At 46.3% G+C, this 21,045-nt stretch overlaps 1 protein-coding gene across 4 annotated transcripts in view; it reads right to left on the bottom strand.

Annotated features, from left to right (window-relative positions):
• Positions 1-21,045, bottom strand: part of LOC129697819 (interleukin-13 receptor subunit alpha-1-like) — a 44,286-nt gene that overhangs the window by 10,296 nt on the left and 12,945 nt on the right. For all 4 annotated transcript variants that reach the window (XM_055636453.1, XM_055636451.1, XM_055636450.1 and 1 more), the window contains exons 3-6: positions 13,412-13,532; positions 12,281-12,453; positions 9,932-10,065; positions 2,337-2,478 (exon numbers count right to left, since the gene is read on the bottom strand). In XM_055636453.1, the coding sequence (XP_055492428.1) occupies positions 2,337-2,478; positions 9,932-10,065; positions 12,281-12,453; positions 13,412-13,532 (570 nt within the window). The remainder of the gene's footprint in view (positions 1-2,336; positions 2,479-9,931; positions 10,066-12,280; positions 12,454-13,411; positions 13,533-21,045) is intronic.

The raw sequence follows: 21,045 nt of genomic DNA, 5'->3' as shown, positions 1-21,045 counted from the left end.
ATGTACCCTGGGATGCAGACCATTAGGCCCTGGGGATTTAGCACCCTTCAGCCCCATCAGCCTATCCAACACCATTTCCTGCCTAATGTGGATTTCTTTCAGTTCCTCCGTCACCCCAGATCCTTTGGCCGCTATGGATCATATTGTATCGTATATTTTGTGAAAGTTCCTTGGAATTCTCTCTGCTGCCAATGCAGCTGCTTCGCGAGGGGGAGTGTTCTATGAGCAGTGACCAAACCAGTGTTGGCCTCACCTTGCAAAGACCTTCCTTTAGACTATCGTCACCCATTAGCTGGACTCCAACAACCTGCATTGATTTTCCAGACACACTTCATTTACTTATGCACAAGGACAGCACAATAGTCCCAGTTACTTCCTTGCTATGAAAATTCATGGTAATTGTGTATTGTGTACAGTTTTGGTCTCCAAACCTGAGGAAAGACATTCTTGCCATAGAGGGAGCACAGAGAAGATTCACCAGACTGATTCCTGGGATGTCAGGACTTTCATATGAAGAAAGACTGGATAGACTTGGTTTATACTCTCTAGAATTTAGAAGATTGAGGGGGGATCTTATGGAAACATACAAAATTCTTAAGGGGTTGGACAGGCTAGATGCAGGAAGATTGTTCCCGATGTTGGGGAAGTCCAGGACAAGGGGTCACAGTTTAGGGATAAAGGGGAAATCTTTTAGGAGCGAGATGAGAAAAACATTTTTCACACAGAGAGTGGTGAATCTCTGGAATTCTCTCCCGCAGAAGGTAGTTGAGGCCAGTTCATTGGCTATATTTAAGAGGGAGTTAGATGTGGCCCTTGTGGCTAAAGGAATCAGGGGGTATGGAGAGAAGGCAGGTACAGGATACTGAGTTGGATGATCAGCCATGATCATATTGAATGGCGGTGCAGGCTCAAAGGGCCGAATGGCCTACTCCTGCACCTAATATGCCTTTGCACCAGCCCCAGCCCCTGGTGACCGTGTCATCGTGTGATGTCACAATGCCCAATGCCCAAAGACAGTCTTGCCATAGAGGGAGTACAGAGAAGGTTCACCAGACTGATTCCTGGGATGTCAGGACTTTCATATGAAGAAAGACTGGATAGACTCGGTTTGTACTCACTAGAATTTAGAAGATTGAGGGGTGATCTTATAGAATCTTATGTTTCTATGTTTCCCTCTCCTCACCCCTCTCCCTCTCCCACCCATCCCTCTCTCCCCCACCGCCCTTCACTCTCTACCCCACCCTCTCTCCCTCCGCCCCCTTCCCCTACCAATCTGACCCTCTTTCACCACTCCCCCTACCCCTTCCTCCCCCCTCTTCCCCCTCTACCCCCCTCCCCCACCCCCCCCCCCCCCCCCCCCCCCCCCTTTCCCCCCCCCCCCCCCCCCCCTCTCCCCCCCCCCTCCCCTCTCCCCCTCCCTCCCCATCCCTCCCCCTCCCACACATCTCTCCCCCCCTACCCCCGCTCTCCTTTCCCTCCCAAATCTGTCCCGTTTCCTCCCTTCTGTCCCTCCCCTTCTACTCTCCCTCCCTCTTCTCCCCCCCCCCCCCCCCCCCACCTGTGTGTTGGGGGGTGGTTAATGTGAGTGTGATGCCGCCCCCCCCCCCCCCCCCCCCCCCCCCCCCCCCCCCGTTGGGTCTGTACTTGACCTAGTAACTAATAAAATGACATGCATTTCAATCGTTTGTTTGTTTAGTTTAGTTTAGTTTAGTTTAGTTTAGTTTAGTTTAGTTTAGTTTAGAGATACATCATGGGAACAGAGATGCCTGTCCCTCTGAGATACTCCAGCATTCTGTGTCTGTCTTTAGTGTAAACCAGCTTCTGTAGTTCCTTCCTGCACATGATGCCAAGACAGACCCTTGTCTGCCAGCAATTAATCCCTCTGCTTATCCACCTGCTTAGTGGAAACATCCTCTCCACATCCACTCTGTCTGCCTGATGAGGGGAGACCTCATTGCAAATTATCGAATAGTGAATAGCTCAGGTAGGGTGGATGTGGAGAGGATATTTTCACTAGCGGGAGAGTCTAGGACCAGAGGCAATAGAATAAATGAATGTACCTTTACAAAGGAGCGGTAGAGTTGCTGCCTTACAGTGCCAGAGACCCGGGTTCGATCCTAACCATGGGTGCTGTCTGTACGGAGTTTGTACGTTCTCCCCATGACCTGCGTTGGTTTTCTCCGTGACCTCAGCTTTCCTCCCAAATTCCAAAGCCCGATTGTCCCTCATGCAAGTGTGCGGGGATCGCTGGTCGACGGGACCCGGTGGGCCGAAGGGCCTATTTCCACGCTGTATCTCTAAACTAAACTAAACCAAACCTAAAAATGTTCAATTACCTGTAATGACCGCGTCAGTCCAGTCACTCCACATCAAATCTCCCGGGCTAGGAAGGAAGTGGTCAATTCTTGCCCTCACTTGCACCGAGAAGCTTTTGGACTGATCATCGATGTCCCACTTTGGCATGTTGAGATCTTCCATACTACACAATGCCGCCACACTGCTTTGTATTTAATTCAACTTTAACTACATTTGATCAAATTGAATTAAATTTTAGATGCAAATATTAATGTGGAGAATTCAATGACCTTGAAATTAATTTTGAGCAGGAACTTCTTGTGGTTTCCATCTTTCTCATTGATTTGGTTTCTTTTTAATTGTAGGTAATGTCAAACCACTTAAATTCACACCCCTGTTGATCCAGTTTCTCAGGTAAGTCAGAAACTTGTGCCAAGTATATTGCCAATGATATCTTATATGTGAAGGCAGGGCAGGCCGACGGGTTAAAATAGTAGGATTAAACGAGAACTTACCAGTTTGAAGTTTGATCTGGATTTTATGAGGAGTTACGATGAGGGATTACGTGGAGAACCCGCTCAGTGCGCAGGCGCGGCATACTTCCAAGCAGCGGTGTGGAATCACAGATAGACACAAGTATTTGAAGTTAACATAGTAAAGAAAAGGAGACATCAATTATTAGTTTGATCCATATAATGAGGGTGGGAGCGGAGGGCACGTAATCCCTCATCGTAACTCCTCATAAAATACAGATCAAACTTCAAACTGGTAAGTTCTTGTTTAATCTTACTATTTTACTTCGGAGGCCTGCCTTGCCTTCACATATAAGATATCATTGCCAATATACTTGGCACAAGTTTCTGACTGAGTGACTACGTGAAGACTTCAAAGCTCTGTGATTTCAAACCGTGTAACAGTTTTATTTCACTCACTACCAAAGTTCTTGAGGGAGGAAGTGTTATCGTAATCAACCAATGAATCTGTTTTTTCAAGAAACAAAAAGGTATTTATTAACAATAACAAAAAATAATTTGCTCCCCCGGGCTTGTAATATTTTTTCTGCAAATAAATCAGGTTTCATCAACGGCTTATTATAAAAAGTTCTGAATGTCGTTTCCCTCGACCATCCTGCTGTATTCAGAATATGGTCAACCGGTACGTCTATTCTCTTGGCCATTGATGTAGATGTTGCCCTAGTGGAATGAGATTTAAATGTATTAGTATCTATTCCGGCAGCCTTCAGTACCTGTTTGAGCCATCTTGAAATGGTTCAAACATGGTTACCCGGCCGTGAGATTTCTTGTGGATGACCCATAAGGCTTTTTCACTCCCTCTGATATTGTGGGTTGTGTCTATGTAATGTTGTAGATGGGTCACGACACACAACCGTGGCTCTGGTGGGTAGGCCCGGAATACCACTACTGGATTAGCTGTTCCTGGCCTGCTTTGTTTCACCAGACCCTGTATGATGAATGTGATCTGATCTGGGGTGGTCACCATGTTGTCCAGCCTCAACTTGTGTAGTAACTGGACCCTCTGAGCGGATACGAGTGCCATCAACATGAGCGTCTTTAATGTAGCTTGCTCGAGGCCCAGGGATCTGGCTGGTGGCCATTCCCTGAGGTATGTCAGGACCACACTGATATTCCAAATATGGGTATACCTGGGTTTAGGGGGCTTGATATTATAAATGCCCTTCATCAGTTTTACCACCAGTGGATGGGATCCCATCGCCTGTTGTCCTGCTGGTTTGAGATAAGCAGAAAGCGCACTCCGCGCTGTGTTGATGGCACTGTAGCTGATCCCTTCATCATGGTGTAGATGGGCCAGGAACTCCAGTACGTCGGTGGCTGTGGCTGTTGCATACGTTGTCCCTGTTTCCAGGCAGTATTTCTCCCATTTTGTTTATGCTTGTTAAGTACTGCCTCTTGGTGGATGTTCGTAGTGATGCCGACAAGGTGGTGATGGTTTGTTCGGACAATCCCAGTTCCAGGTAAGGTCTGTTCAAAACCTGCAACCCAGGAGTTTAATTTTCTCATGGCATGTGTGGCTTATGCCTGATACTGGGTGAGTTAATAATCCTGGATCACTGGGAAAGACCATTGGTGACTCAACCACCATGTCGTGCAGAACTGGGAACCATGGCTGTGTAGGCCAGTCGGGCACCATCAAAATTCCAGAAGCAGAGTCCATCTGTATTTTGCGAAGTACCCGACTGTTGAGGCAGAAGGGAGGGAAAGCATAGAAGAAGAAATTTCCCCAATCCAGCGTGAAGGCATCTACCGCTGCTGCCTCTGGGTCTGGTTCCCAAGCGACATACATAGGTAACTGGTGATTTAGTCTTGATGCAAATAAATCGATATCTGGCGTTCCATATTGCTTAATAACTTTAGCAAATACTTTAGGGTTTAACATCCATTCGATGTTATCATTGAATTTGCATGACCTGGTGTTTGCTACTGTGTTTAGCTTACCTGGTAGATAAGTAGCTGATAGCCAAATATGTCTTTCGACACACCATTGCCAAATCACGTTGACCAATTTGTCGCATGATAATGATTTTATGCCGCCCATATGGTTAATATAAGCCACCACCGTAGTATTATTAATTTGTAACCGAACATGCAAGTGCTGCATATTAGATACATATGCTTTTAAACCATAAAAGGCGCCCAACATCTCTAGGTAGTTAATGCCCTGTGTAAGTAGTAATGATGACTCTAGGTTAGTCCATCTACCACCTGTGCTGGATATGGAGTTAGTTGCTCCCCAGCCTTGAGCACTGGCATCTGTTTGAAGAACTAAAGTAGGGTTAGTGATGATAATAGGGCTGAAACTATGCCAAACATTTTTTGCCCACCACTGTAGCTCTGATATTGCTTCAGTGGGTAATTCCATGACACGATCATAGTGACCTGTATGTCGTTTTAGTGCCTGTACCTTTGCTCTTTGTAAATTTTGATAGTGCAAAGGTCCGAATTGTGTAGCCGGAAATGCTGCTACCATTTTCCCAATCACTCTTGCTACTTGTCGAATAGTTGGTCGTTTGTTGACCATTAAATTGTTGCATGATTGTGCTAATGCAACCATTTTTGACCCTTCAGCAAGGTAACAGTCATATGGACTGAGTTAATTGTGAAGCCCAGGCAGTCCATGATAGTGGATGGCTTCAACTTAGATTTATCTGGATGTAGGACGAACCCCAGAGATTCGAGGAGCTGTTTTGTAGCTGATACTGCTGCCACAGCCAATTCCATCATCAATTCCATCAAGTCTCACCAGTTCAGCTTGTCCCTCATGTTTCTCTTTGATGGAGGGAGAAAATACCCTTTGGGGCCAATGTTGAACTGGCGGCGTTTTTTCTGATATAAACTGAATTTTATATCCACTAATGCTGTTGAGTATATACTTGTCACTCGTGACCGTACCCCATGCTTCTTTAAATAAGTGTAATCTCCCCCCTGTTAGTAAAGCACCCTTATTCTCTATATGCTGGTAGGAACCAGACCCACCTACCTCCATGGTTATTGGCGTTTCTTCTGTTTCCTCATGTGCTTGAAGACTTTGTTTGTCTGACGTGCTGGCAATGTTGGGGGGTGGCGCATATTCCATGGGGTCCTCTCTGGGCCCTGATCTAAAAAAGATCTTTGGGGATAAAATGCGGTCCCCGAGCTTTCACCAGTCCCATATTGAGGACGTCGACTGGTGGATGCCGTGGGGTGCTGCTGCTTGGGTATTGTAGGTCTTGGTTTGCTCAACCCGGGGCCTGCCCTCATGAGGCCGAAAGTTTTCGCTGCTTCCGCCATGTCCCTCAGTTTCTTGTTGAGGTCTTTTCCAAATAACAGAGCGTCTGTCTCTGCAGCTGGGGCTCTGCACAACCCAGCAAATTTGGGATTGAGGGCAGGTCTTATGATTTCCCGCCGGAGATTATTGATCTCAAACTGCGTGTTGCACATCAATGCCAGCACATCCTGCTGGCAGGTATCCATCTCCGTGCTTTCCACAGAACGAGCAAAGGCTGTGATGGCCGACGTCAGGAGCCTTAGGATCCGTTGTAGCTTTAGTTCATGGTTACGGATGTGTGACCCCACGTGCCCCCAGATTTGGCTCTTCACACTCTTCACTCTGAGGGCCTCACAGTTCTCTGGTGCTGTGTAGAGTTCTAGCGCCTCAGAAAGCACCTTCTCCTGCAAGGGTTTATTTGAAAGATGATTGATGCTGGCCGCCAATGTTGGTTCCAGCGGTCTTCCAGCACATGGGGTTGCTACATAGCGGTCCACCACACCCAGCAGCTCTTCCTGCTCCTGCACCCCTTGCACACTCCCAAACTCGTCCGCCAGGCCCTGTTCCAGACCAGCCCAGCCCTGGTCACCAATGCTAGCCTCCAGTAATGAGGGAGCAAAGGGCAGTGCACAAGACACTGTGGAGGAGGTGCCTGACCTTCCTCCGCGAGAATGCTCTTTCTGCGTAACCCGCTGGAGCGTCTGCTCCAAGAGCTGTTGTATGCAGCTCAGGCGGCTGTCTCTCCTCCGTTTAAGTGGAGACATGTCCCCGTCCGACAAATCGGAAATTACCGGCCGGTTAGATTTTCTGGTGGATTTTCTCCCTGTCCGCCGTTCAGGCATTAGCGGGACTGGGCTTGGCTCGGTGTCGGGGATAGCGGAGCGCTCTATGAGCGGTCCTGCCGCCGGTTGTTGCCCCCCTGAGATTGAACGCTCCTCTGGTGGAGTTTGAGCGGGGACAGTTCTCTTCGAGAGTCTTTTCCTGAGTGTACTCATTCTGTAATGGAACACAAACTCGACTCTCCTTCTCCGTTAGATTTTCCACTCTCAGTATACTTACCTAACGTAATGCCGCGCCTGCGCACTGAGCGGGTTCTCCACGTAGTCACTCACGTGACTCCAAAGTAAAATTAGGAATTTTGAAATGACCAACTTTGATGGATTAGATAGGAATCTTGTTCATGTTGATCGGAGTAGGTTGTCTGCAGGCAATGGAACGGAGAGATAGGGGGTTGCTTTTAAAAGTTTCATGACAAGAGTTCAGGCCAGGCATGTTCCTGTTTGGGTGAAGGGCAAGGCAGGTGGGAGTAAAGATGATAGACAGGCAGCATCTCTGGAGAGAAGGAATGGGTGATGTTTCGGGTCGAGATCCATCTTCTGACTGTTCCCTTTCTCTACTCCAATACTGACAACAAAGGCCAAGATACCATTTGCTTCTGCTGCATCTCCTTTATTAAGTTCTAGTGATTCATCCATTACACCTAAATCTTGAACAACTAGAATGCAAAAACACCAAGATTCTGAAGAATGGTCCCGACTAGAAACATCTGCTATCCATGTTCTCCAGAGATGCTGCCTGACCTGCTGACTTATGCCCCTATCCCACTGAGGAAACCTGAACGGATACCTCTGGAGACTTTGCGCCCCACCCAAGGTTTCCGTGCGGTTCCCGGAGGTTTTTGTCAGTCTCCCTACCTGCTTCCACTACCTGCAACCTCCGGCAACCACCTGCAACCTCCGGGAACCGCACGGACACCTTGGGTGGGGCGCAAAGTCTCCAGAGGTTTCCGTTCAGGTTTCCTAAGTGGGACAGGGGCATTACTCCAGCGTTTTGTCTCTTTTGTAGTCAGACAGGGGTGGCACATTAGCGCAGCGGTAGAGTTGCTGCCTTACAGCGCTGGAAACCCGGGTTCAATCCTGACTACGTGTACTGTTTGTTTGGAGTTTGTACATACTCTGGGTGCTACGGTTTCCCCCCACATTCTAAAGATGTGCAAGTTTGTAGGTTAATTGGCTTTTGTTAATTAACCCTAATGCGTGGGATAAAACTGGTATGTGGTTGATTGCTGGTCGGTGTAGACCTGGTGGGCTGAAGGGCCTGTTTCCATGCTGTATCTCTAAAATTAAATCTCAAGCATCTGCAGCTCCTTGTTTATCTATAGACCCTTCTGTACTTCACTCCCTTACAACCACGTTCCATCCAGATAATGGTCTGCGTTTTGACTCCTCATTGAACTGCATCAGCTCACGGTTTCTCCAAATCTTTACCAAATATTTATTCACCCATTCAAACTAACTCTATCCCACTGCAAGACACAAATATCTTCATTGGAGCCCACCCTCCCATCCACTTTCATCATGTTTAGAGTATTATGAGTATATTCTTATTTTTTAGAGTACTGTGTGCAGTTCTGGGCACCATGTTATAGGAAATATGTCGAGCTGGAAAGGGTACAGAGAAGATTTTTGAGAATGTTGCCAGGACCAGAGGGTCTGAGCTACAGGGAGAAGTTGAGGAGGCTGGGTCTCTCTTCCTTGGAGAGCAGGAGGATGAGGGGTGATTTTATGTAGGTGTATAAAATCATGAGAGGAATAGATCGGGTAGATGCACAGAGACGCTTGCCCAGAGTAGGTGAACCGAGGACCAGAGGACATAGGTTTGTGAAGGGGAAAAGATTTAATTGGAATCTGAGGGGTAGCTTTTTCATACAAAGTGTGGTGGGTGTATGGAACGAGCTGCCAAAGGAGGTAATAAGATGGCGGTGCTGCCTTAGCAGCTGCGGCTCGCCTGCAGTCCGTCGGTTTATTTTCTTTTTTTTTGTTGTTCTTTTGTCCTGTTTTAGTTAATCTTTGGTTTATTAGGTTGTGTATGTGTGTGGGTGGGTGGGTGGGTGGGGGGAGAAAAACATGGTTTTGGTCTCTTCCTTCGGGGGGGTGCGACTTTTCTTGTTGTATCCCCCGTCTCCTCTCCGCCGAGGCCTAATAGCGGAGCTGGGGCAGTGGCCACCCGGCCTCGGAGCTGGGGCAGCGGCAGCGACCACCCAGCCTCAGAGCTGGGGCAGTGTTCCGGCAGCAGCGGCCACCCGACCCGACCGCGGGCCCAGTGTCGAGAGCTCGCAGGTCACAGATTGCGGACCTGTTCTCCGGAGCTCCCGCAACAACAGCTGCGTCCGCTGGACTGGAGGGCCGCAGCTTCGGCAACTTCGACCACCCCGGGCCGCGGAGTTTGAACCGGCCCGTTCGCGGAGCTCGGATTCAGCCGCGGGACTGACATTACTTACCATCGCCCGGCGGGGTCACCACATCTGAAGCCTGGATCGCCTCGGCGCAGAGGGAGAATAAGAAGGGATGAAACAAAGACTTAAGACTTTTGCCTTCCGTCACAGTGAGGAGGTGCCTGGTGAACTCACTGTGGTGGATGTTAATTTGTGTTTATTGTGTGTTCTTTGTCATTTTGTACTATATGTAGGACTGCAAGGCAACAAAATTTCGTTCAATAAAGGCTACTTTGACTTTTGACTTTGACTTTAGTAGAGGCAGAGACTATACCAACGTTTAAGAAACAGTTTGACAAGTATTGACAAGCATTGCCACTTTCATTTCACTGCACATCTCGTATGTGTATGTGACAAATAAACTTGACTTGACTTGACTTGATATGGATAGGACAGTTATGGAGGGATATGGGCCAAATTCAGGCAGATGGGGTTAGTGTAGCTGGGACATGTTGGCCTGTGCGGGCAAGATGGGCCGAAGGGCCTGTTTCCATGTTGTATCATTCTATGACTCTATGACGCATGTACAATCATGAACTTTACAATTGGCCATTTTTATGCCACATTTGATATATTTACCATTGAACCTTTGGTGTCCACATCTGTAATCTGGATTTGATATTTAAAATGACATGAAAGGTGTTCACCAGTTGGGGGACTCCAAACCACTTTACTTCCTTTCACCATGACGTTAACTGGTGGACTGGCTTTATCTAAAACAAGAGAGATAACATTGATTGAAACACACCTCTTATTATCCGTCACTAATACTTGTATTTACTGTGGTTTTATTAATGGTTCAAACTGATAACATATAAGAATACGGCTGCTGGTGCCTTGGAAAATAGCTGACAGTGCCTGAGAGCAAGGTCAGGCTGGATGAGGTGACAACAACGCTGGGTGCAAGAGGTCCGTGTGACCTGGCTGTCACCATAAAGTCTAGCTCTTTTCAGAAGCTCCAGGAAGATTCTGCTCTTATGACCCACTTGCTGCCGTTAAGTCTAAAGGGCCTGTCACACTTGGCTGTCATTTGTGCCTCAGTTACCCGTCATATGTAAAATAGGTCGATGCGTCGTTTATGATAATAATCCCATCATAGACATATGATGACCATTTGACGGCACTGGGCCTAGACTCGCTGGAGTTTGGAAGGATGAGGGGACACTGCATTGATACTTACTAAATAGTGAAAGGCCTGGATAGAGTGGATGTGGAAATAATGTTTCCACCAGTGGGAGATTCTAGAACCAGTCATAGCCTCAGAATAAAAGGACGTACCTTTAGGAAGGAGATGAGGAGAATTTCTTTAGTCAGAGGGTGGTGAATCTGATTAATTCATTGCCACAGACAGGCCATGTCAATGGATCATTTCTAAGGCAGAAATTGATTGATTCTTAAATGGTACGGGTGTCAAGAGTGATGGGGAGAAGTCAGGAGAATGGGGTTGAGAGGGAAAGATAGATCAGCCGTGATTGAATTGCGGAGTAGACTTGATGGGTCGAATGGCCTAATCCTGCTCCTGTCACTTATGAACATGAATAACCATATAACCATATATAACAATTACAGCACGGGATGGACAGGTTCAAATTTAACATTTCAATGAATGTGTTGGGCATGATAATGATGGAGAGGGTGTAGAGGGGAGTGAACAGACAGTGGCAGACTGCAGGGGCAAGGTCTGCTTTCCCTAGAGTGGAGGAGATTAAAAGGAGACATGATTGAGGTACATACAAATATGAGGAGTATGGATGACTAGACTGCAGGAGACTTTTTCCCCTTGTTTAAGAAGGAACTGCAGATGCTGGAAAATCGAAGGTAGACAAAAGTGCTGGAGAAACTCAGCGGGTGCAGCAGCATCTATGGAGCGAAGGAAATAGGCAACGTTTCGGGCCGAAACCCTTCACACTGAGGGGAAAGAAGGGGGAGGGTGAAGAGTAGGGGGAGGGAGTGTTGGGGGATGAGGAGAAATGAGCCGCACCTACGCAGTTGGGGCTATGGGTGAGTGGTGGAATATTGCGTTAGGGGAACGGGTTGTGTGGGGAAACGGGTGAGTGGTGGAATATTGCGTTGGGGGAACGGGTTGCATTGGGGGAATGGGTGAGTGGTGGAATATTGCGTTGGGGGAACGGGTTGCGTTGGGGGGAATGGGTGAGTGGTGGAATATTGCGTTGGGGGAACAGGGCCCAACAGGTCCCACTTGGTCTTGTATCCCACTAAATGTTTTCTATCCATCAATTTGTCCAAATGTCCTCATCTGTTTCTTGTCGCCATGGCAAGGCCTCCAGCAAAATCTACAATGAGTCCTACTTGCTTCTCCTTTCTCCCATCTGGCAAGAGGTGTAGAAGTGTGAAAACGCACACCTCCAGATTCAGGGACAGTTTCTTCCCAGCTGTTATCAGGCAAATGAACCGGTTCCACAACAGCTAAAGAGTGGTCCTGAGCTACCATCTACCTCATTGGACACCCTTGGACTATCTTTAATCGAACGTTAATGGACTTTATCTTATACAAATTGTTATTCCAACTATCCTGTATCTGTACACTGTAGACAGCTCGATTGTAATCTGCTGACAGGATTACACTTAAACAAAAAGATTTTCACTGTACCTCAGTACACATGACAATAAACAAAACTAAACTAAACTAAACTAAAATGGCTTTTAAAGATTGGAAATGTAGCGGTCTCTACAGCTTTTTCTGTTCCACACTCTAACACCTTCAACCTAACTAGGTACCTGGATAGGACCGGTCTAGGGAGATATGGGCCAAATGTAGGCAAAACTAGCTTACATAGGGCATTTTAGTCAGTTGGGATTATATTCCCTTGTTATATCGGCAAAGTCACCCATCCCAACCTCACCAATCCTCTTCAGAAAACGGTCCAGTAAAAAAGGAGGTATAAGAATGAAGAGAGTTGGACTTACAAAATAAGACTGGTAAAACGTTGATGCAGTGAGTCATTGGCAAATGCTGTTGGGATTCCATGGCACAAACTCTGATCTCGTTATAGCCATTCTGATCAAAATCACGAACAAGGCATGTAACTTTTCCTGGTTCCTTTGTGCCACAGGGAGCGTAAAACCATTCCTTAAACAACCTGGAGAGAAAAATACATCGTCAATAGAAGTGTCTCAACCCAAAACGTCACCCATTCCTTCTATCCAGAGATGCTTTAGATGGTTCTTTAGTCAGAGGGTGGTGAATCTGTGGAATTATTTGCCACAGAATGCTGTGGAGGCCAAGTTAATGGATATTTTAAAAGCAGAGATGGATAGATAAATTATTGATTAGTATGGGTGTCAGTGGTTATGGGGAGGGAGAAGGCAAGAGAATGGGATTAGGAGGGAGGGACAGAGCAGCCATGGTTGAATGGCGGAGGAAACTTGATGGGCAAATTGGCCTAATTTTGTTCCTATCATTATGACTTTATGAACATGCTGAGGAGACATCTACCTACAATGAGCAATTTATTTGTCAGTATCAAACCCAAACGTTTTTACTTTCATTTAAGAAGCACCAGGCACCACAGTGGCGCAGCGTTAGAGTTGCTGCCTCACAGCGCCAGAGACCCGGGCTCTATCCTGACTACGGGTGCTATTTATATGGAGTTTGTACGTTTCCCCCTGTGACCTTGTGGGTTTTGTCCGGGTGCTCCACTTTCCTCCCACACTCCAAAGACGTACAGGTTTGTAGGTTAATTGACTTCTGTGAATTATAAATAGTTCCTAGTGTGTAGGATAGTGCTAATGTACGGGGATCGCTGGTCGGCATGGACATGGTGGGTCGAAGTTCGGGCCTGTGTCCAAGCTGTGTCCCTCAAGTCTAAAGTCCCGACCTGAAAGGTTGCCCGCCCATTCCCTCCACAGATGCTGCCTGAGTTCATAAGTCACAGGTGCCATTCGGCCCATCGCTGGTAGTTCTTTCGGCACTTTGTGTTTTCATCAGGATTTCAACATCTGCAGTTTGTTGTGCCTCCCTGTCAAATGAAGCTCTCTTGATCAGCTTCAGAAGCCAATGCAGACTGATGAGAAATATTTGACTAAAGGTTGGCTTACTCATAAGACAAACGGTATTCCGTATCTGGTGTTGATGCCTCATAGATATTCCAGGAGCAGTTCATACGGTTTTTGTCATAAAACAAACAGGTCAGATTGTGAATCGAGGAAGACTGCTCACCTGCAACCAAGAAATGATAAAAAAAATTATACGCTTTCAAAATAATTAATTGGTAGCAACCCGTGTCTGTGAGGAATTTGCACATTCTCTCTGGGACTTCTGGGTGTTCCCATATTGCAAAGACTGATGGGCCAAATTGTCTTCTTCTGTAATGTAAGGAATTATGTATATAGATGTATCATGTAAAGAAATACTAACTATTTAGACATAGTGTAAAGAAGTATGTATATAGACATATAATGTGAAGAAATATGTATATAGGAATGGGGCGGCATGATGGCACAGCGGTAGAGTTGCTGCATTACAGCGCTCGCAACGCCGGAGACCCGGGTTCGACCCCGACTACGGGTGCTGTCTGTATGGAGTTTGTACGATCTCCCTGTGGCCTCGTGCATTTTCTCCGAGATCTTCGGTTTCCCCCCACATTCCAAAGATTTACAGGTTTGTAGGTTAATTGGCTTGATAGTGCAAATTGTCTCTCGTGAGTGTAGGACAGTGTTAATGTGTTGGGGATCACAGGTCGGTGAGGACTCAGTGGCTTCTATGCTTTATCTTTAAACTAAACTAAACATATAATGTGAAATGTGTATATAGATATATAATGTAAGGAACTATTACATAAACACATAATGTGGGGAAATATGTACATAGATATATAATGTAAGGCAATATTAAGACAGAACTGCAGATGCTGGAAAAATCGAAGGTAGACACAAAATGCTGGAGTAACTCAGCGGGTGAGGCAGCATCTATGGAGAGAAGGAATTGGCGACGTTTCAGGTCTCGACACGAAACATTGCCAATTCCTTCTCTCCATAGATGCTGCCTCACCCGCTGAGTTACTCCAGCATTTTGTGTCTACCGTAAGGAAATATGATACAGATATATATTATAATGTAATATAATCTAGACATATAATGTAAGGAATATATGTACATATGTTTTTGTCTCAGATAAAGGATGTTCCTTTAGAAAGGAGATGAAGAGGAATATCTTTAGTTGGAGGGTGGTGAAGCTGTGGTGATAATATTTGGGAAGGTACATGAATAGAAAATGTTTAGATGGATATGCACCAACTGTGGGCAAATGGCACGAGGGGGAATATTGGTCAGCATGGATGAGTTGGGCTGAAGGGGCTGTTTCTGTATAACCCAATGACTTTATAGTCCATCAAATGCTACCAGATAATGGCAGATTCATCGACTCCTTCCATCATCATCATCATTGCTGAAAACATCAAGGGGCACGGTGCCTTACAATGCCGTGTACGACAGTGATCGCAACTTCTACTGAAGTGTGGATGGCCTTTGGCTCGCTAGGAGCTCATCCGCCCTTTGAAAGGTCTTGTTTTTCATCCTGCTGGGGGTCCACAGCCCCCTCCTTACCTGGCAAACCAGGTGGGGAAGACGGTTTAGTCGCCAACTATCCGACCACAGAGCAGGTAGCACGGGATTACATGGTACCCGTGGCGGTGGGGACTTCCCCCCCCCCACTTGACCTGTTAGACCTTCTTCCAAAGTCCAAGGAAATAAGAAAATAGTTATCCTATTCCGCTGAGTCCAACATGCATATGCAGTTACAGAGGGAAGAAAGACATGTGGTTGCACTGTACTTGGCTCTGAAGTTGTTCCCCAACTTGTTCCCGATGTTGGGGAAGTCCAGGACAAGGGGTCACAGCTTAAGGATAAGGGGGAAATCCTTTAAAACCGAGATGAGGAGAACTTTTTTCACACAGAGAGTGGTGAATCTCTGGAACTCTCTGCCACAGAGGGTAGTTGAGGCCAGTTCATTGGCTATATTTAAGAGGGAGTTAGATGTGGCCCTTGTGGCCAAGGGGATCAGAGGGTATGGAGAGAAGGCAGGTACGGGATACTGAGTTGGATGATCAGCCATGATCATATTAAATGGCGGTGCAGGCTCGAAGGGCCGAATGGCCTACTCCTGCACCTAATTTCTATGTTTCTATGTTTCTATGTAGTTGTTGGCCAACACCATCTGTTGGCATGTGCTGGACCATTCCTTGGTTCAGAAATAAGTAGGTCAAATATGTTCATTGCAAATTTTCTTAGGAATACTAGCAAACGTCTAACTAAAAACCTCCGGAAATAAAACGCATGCATAAAATATGTTTGTTATTATTTTGAAGGAATGATGGCCAGATTTCATTTACCATCTCTGAGTTTGCCTCAGTACCTGAGTTATTTTACCGTGGGCCTTTACTGCAGTTGGTCTGGTGTCACTTTTCAGACACATCGCAGACTTTCATCGCTGAAGAACCAGATGGGTTTGAACTTCACCATTATTTATATTTCTGATATTATTAATTAATGCAGCAGACTGGTGGCACACAGTCCCAGGGCCAGCACGGTGGCGCAGCGTCTGAGACCCGGGTCCAGGGTTCGATCCTGACTGCGAGTGCACATCTACACGCAGGTTGTACGTTCTCCCTGAGACCTGCGTGGGTTTTCTCCGAGATAGACAATAGACAACAGGTGCAGGAGTAGGCCATTCAGCCCTTTGAGTCAGCACCGCCATTCAATGTGATCATGGCTGATCATCCCCAATCAGTACCCCGTTCCTGCCTTCTCCCCATATCCCCTGACTCTGCTATCTTTAAGAGCCCTATCTAGCTCTTTCTTGAAAGTATCCAGAGAACCGGCTTCCACTGCCCTCTGAGGCAGAGAATTCCACAGACTCACAACTCTCTGTGAGAAAAAGTGTTTCCTCGGCTCCGTTCTAAATGGCTTACCCCTTATTCTTAAACTGTGGCCCCCTGGTTCTGGACTCCCCCAACATCGGGAACATGTTTCCTGCCTCTAGCGTGTCCAAATCTTTAATAATCTTACATGTTTCAATAAGATCCCCTCTCATCCTAAACTCCAGAGTAAACAAGCCCAGCCGTTCCATTCTCTCAGTGATGACAATCCCGCCATCCAGCATCTTGTGTCCAGATCTTTGGTTACCTGCTACACTCCAAAGATGTACAGGATGGTAGGTTACTTGGCTTGGTATAAATGTACATTGTCTCCAATGTGTGTAGGATAGTGTTAGTGCGCGGGGATCGCTGGTCAGCGCGGACCGAAGTGGGCCGAAGGGCCGTTTCCGCGCTGGATCTCTAAACTAAACTTAACTAAACTCTGGAGCACCCGGAGAAAACCCACAGGGTCACAGTGGTGCCTCTGGTGCTGTATGGCAGCAAATCTACTGCTGCAAAACTGTACCACCCATCGCTGGGCAACCAAGTTCAAACTCAAATGTATTTGTCACATACACCATAAGGTGCAGTGACATTAATTTATCATGCGGCGTTACAATTAGAAAAGGACACAATATACAACGTAATTCAACGCAGACTTCCACCACAGCATTCTTCACTGTGGTGGAAGGCCAGACAGTCCTGCACCTCCTCCTCCTCCTCCTTCTCCACCTCCCTTGTTCATCCGTGGTCGGTGCTCTGACCCACGGGTGAACAATGAAGGCATAAACTATTACATTTTCATATATGTCAAATGTATGTCTCTGTTTTGTCCTGAACACTACATCTACCACTTCCTTCCTGACTGAATTTGGGAACTACCTCTAAGTTCAAGACTTTTTTGGACCTGGGAGGGAATTTCCAATATTTTTGCAAAATGATCTCAACATCCTTAAAATACATAGATCGTCAGAAGGCAGCACCTGCTTCTGCAAATGGGAAGCCCCACGTTATGCAACTGTGGTTATTGTTTCTTCACATCATCTGGGTTCCACCCTTCTGAGAGGTTGTGTGCCCTGCTGAGCTCCAGTGTCTTTCCCTGCCATTCACACGGTGCAAGACGGGAGAGTAATGGAGAACAAATCACTTCAACTGAGTCCGCACTGATCTGCGGTTCCCCACACACTAACACTGCCCTACACAAAATGCTGGAGAATATCAGCGGGACAGGCAGCATCTCTGGAGGGAAGGGAAAGGTGATGTTTCTGGTCGGGACCCTTCTTCAGCCTGAAGAAGCTGAAGACCTATCCATCAGAGCTATCCATCTTCTCCAGAGATGCTTCCTGTCCCGCTGAGTTACTCCAGCATCTTGTGTCTATCTTCGGGTTTAAACCAGCATCTGCAGGTTCCTCTTACACTACCCTACACACACTGGATAGCAAAGTTGAAGCACTCAAAGAGTTTATAACCATCCAGGACTGAGGAACCCACCCGATTGGCACCACCTTCCACACTAAAACGTTTACTTCCTCCATTAACTGAACAAGATGGCTTCCAAGATGGCGCCCCACCCAGGAGACTATTTGCGTGCTGGCCACAGAAGCAGATGTACAATCACATATTACAATCGCTCCACGCACTTAAATTTATATTCCTATAGTAACATTTTTTACTTTAACTATTATTCCCTAATTGTGAATCTCTACGCTGAAAATTACCACTCAACAAAAGTTTTTCACTGCACCTGCAGATGCTGGTTTTTACTGAAGATAGACACAAAATGCCAGAGTAACTCAGCGGGACAGGTAGCATCCCTGGAGAACATGACAATAGACTAAACTGTAACCGTAACGTGGTTACAATTGTACTGTGTACAAAATACACTGTATTTACACACTCAGATTAGGTAAGAAGCACCTCCCAACTATTGATGCTAAGAGAAGCAATTTGGCATTTGGAAATGTTACTGCCTCCCCCACAATTAAAATGTGGATTATGGAAATGTCGGAGACCCTACATCTAGAAATAATGAGACTTGTCTTAATGGACAAACACGACCTTTGTGTTACAATGTGGGCTCCATTCATTAACTATTTGAAGGGATAGATTGGCCCAGCATGAAAACCCAACTGAAGCTTGAACTCAGGATTAGATGAAAAGTTATACTTTATAATCTACGAACCTATCTCCAATGACATATTATAAGTAATTCATTCCACCTTTTCTGTTTTTTGATATTTGTAATTCTTTTTTCTCTCTTTCTCTCTCTTTCTATCTATATAAAAAAACACTAGAAGCAGAATCTATCAACAGTTGAAAATTTTAATAATGTATGACTGATGTATATAAAAAGATGTTTTTACAATAATATGTAACTATACTGTATAATGTGGTTGCTTCTAATAAAAATATATATTTTTTTAAAAAGGAAATGTTACTGCCTGCACTATCTAAATTACATGATACTTCAACTTGGAAATGGAATCATAGAGTCACAGTGATACAGCTTGGAAACGAACCCTTCGGCCCAACTTGCCCACACTGGCCAACATGTCCCAGCTATATTAATCCCACCTGCCCGCGTTTGGCCTATATCCCTCTAAGCCTGTCCTATCCATGTACCTGTCCAACTGTTTCTTAAACGTTGCAATAGTCCCTGCCTCAACTACCTCCTCTGGCAGCTTGTTCCCTACATCCACCACCCTTTGTGTGAAAAAGATACCCTTCCGATTCCTATTAAATCTTTTCCCCTTCACCTTAAGGTTCACCAGACTGATTCCTGGGATGTCAGGACTGTCTTATGAAGAAAGACTGGATAGACTTGGTTTATACTCTCTAGAATTTAGGAGATTGAGAGGGGATCTTGTAGAAACTTACAAAATTCTTAAGGGGTTGGACAGGCTAGATGCAGGAAGAGAGGCCCAGGGAGCCGTTGGTGAGAGGGGAGGAGTACCTGCGCTGGAACCAAATCGCCAACGTTCCAGAGAAGGAGTCTGGGGGAAGCCTCTGATTGGTTTACTTTTTGACATTTTTGCCTTTAGGCTAAGGATTCTGGGAGTAAAGGATTCTGGGAGTTAAGGGTACACTATTTATTAGTAAAGTTTAACAGATAAAGTTTTGTGTTTGTTTAATATTTAATATAGTTAAATTGGGAGTAAGATATGTCAGTGGAGATTGGCCCCGTGGTTTGCTCAGCCAGCAACATGTGGGAGATCAGGGATATGGTTGGTGTCCCTGGTGACTACGTTTGCAGGAAGTGTGTACAGCTGCAGCTCCTGGCAGACCGCATTGAATGATTGGAACTGCGGCTGGATTCATACTGGAGCATCCACGACGCTGAGAAAGTCGTGGACAGCACGTACAGTGAGTTGGTCACACCGCAGGTAAAAGGTAAGAGGACAGAAGGGGAACGGGTGGCCAATAGTCAGCAAAGCAGCAGGCAGGTAGTGCAGGAGTCCCCTGCGGTCATCTCCCTCCTAAACAGGTATACCATTTTGGAAACTGTTGAGGGAGATTGCTCATCAGGGGAAGGCAGCAGCAGCCAAGTTCATGGCACCATGGGTGGCTCTGCGGCACATGAGGGGGGGAAAAAGAGTGGAAGGGCAATAGTAATAGGGGATTCAATTGTCAGGGGAATAGATAGACGTTTCTGCGGCTGCAAAAGAGACTCCAGGTTGGTATGTTGCCTCCCTGGTGCAAGGGTCAGGGATGTCACTGAACGGCTGCAGAACATTCTGGAGGGGGAGGGTGAACAGCCAGTTGTCGTGGTGCATATTGGCACCAACGATATAGGTAAAAAAAGGGATGAGGTCCTACAGGATGAATTTAGGGAGCTAGGAGATAAGCTTAAAAGTAGGACCTCAAAGGTAATAATCTCTGGATTACTACCAGTACCACGGGCCAGTCAGAGCAGAAATAGGAGGATATTGCAGATGAATACGTGGCTTGAAAAATGGTGCAAGGGGGAGGGATTCAAATTTTTAGGGCATTGGAACCAGTTCTGGGGGAGGTGGGACCAGTACAAACAGGACGGTCTGCACCTGGGCTGGAATGGAACCAATGTCCTTGGGGGAGTGTTTGCTAGTGCTGTCGGGGAGGATTTAAACTAATGTGGCAGGGGGTGGGTACAAGAGCAGAGGGGCAGGGGGTGTAAAATGAAGGTAGAAGCAATAGGTAGCAAGGTGAAAAGTAAAAGTGGCAGGCAGCCAAAACCAGGGCAAAAATCCGATGTTGGGGAAGTCCAGGACAAGGGGTCACAGCTTAAGGATAAGGGGGAAATCCTTTAAAACCGAGATGAGAAGAACTTTTTTCACACAGAGAGTGGTGAATCTCTGGAACTCTCTGCCACAGAGGGTAGTCGAGGCCAGTTCATTGGCTATATTTAAGAGGGAGTTAGATGTGGCCCTTGTGGCTAGGGGGATCAGAGGGTATGGAGAGAAGGCAGGTACAGGATACTGCGTTGGATGATCAGCCATGATCATATTGAATGGCGGTGCAGGCTCGAAGGGCCGAATGGCCTACTCCTGCACCTAATTTCTATGTTTCTATGTTTAAACCTATGTCCTCTGTTCCTCAATTCGCCTACTCAGGGCAAGAGACTCTAGGCATCTACCTAATCTATTCCTCTCTAGTTATATCACCAGAATTGAATCACCAGTTTTACTACATTCAGCTGCGATTGGAGTATTGCGGGCAATTCTAACTGCCCTATTACAGGAAGGATGTGGAGGCTATGGAGAAGGTGCAGAGGAGGTTTATCAGAATGCTTCGGAGTAGTATATAGGTTTGCAGATTAATTGGCTTGGTAAAATTGTAAAT

Source organism: Leucoraja erinacea, chromosome 6 (assembly GCF_028641065.1).
Source record: "Leucoraja erinacea ecotype New England chromosome 6, Leri_hhj_1, whole genome shotgun sequence".
Lineage (NCBI taxonomy): Eukaryota > Metazoa > Chordata > Chondrichthyes > Rajiformes > Rajidae > Leucoraja > Leucoraja erinaceus.
The sequence above is the reverse complement of the archived record's forward strand: the minus strand, read 5'-3'. Positions and strand labels throughout refer to the sequence as shown.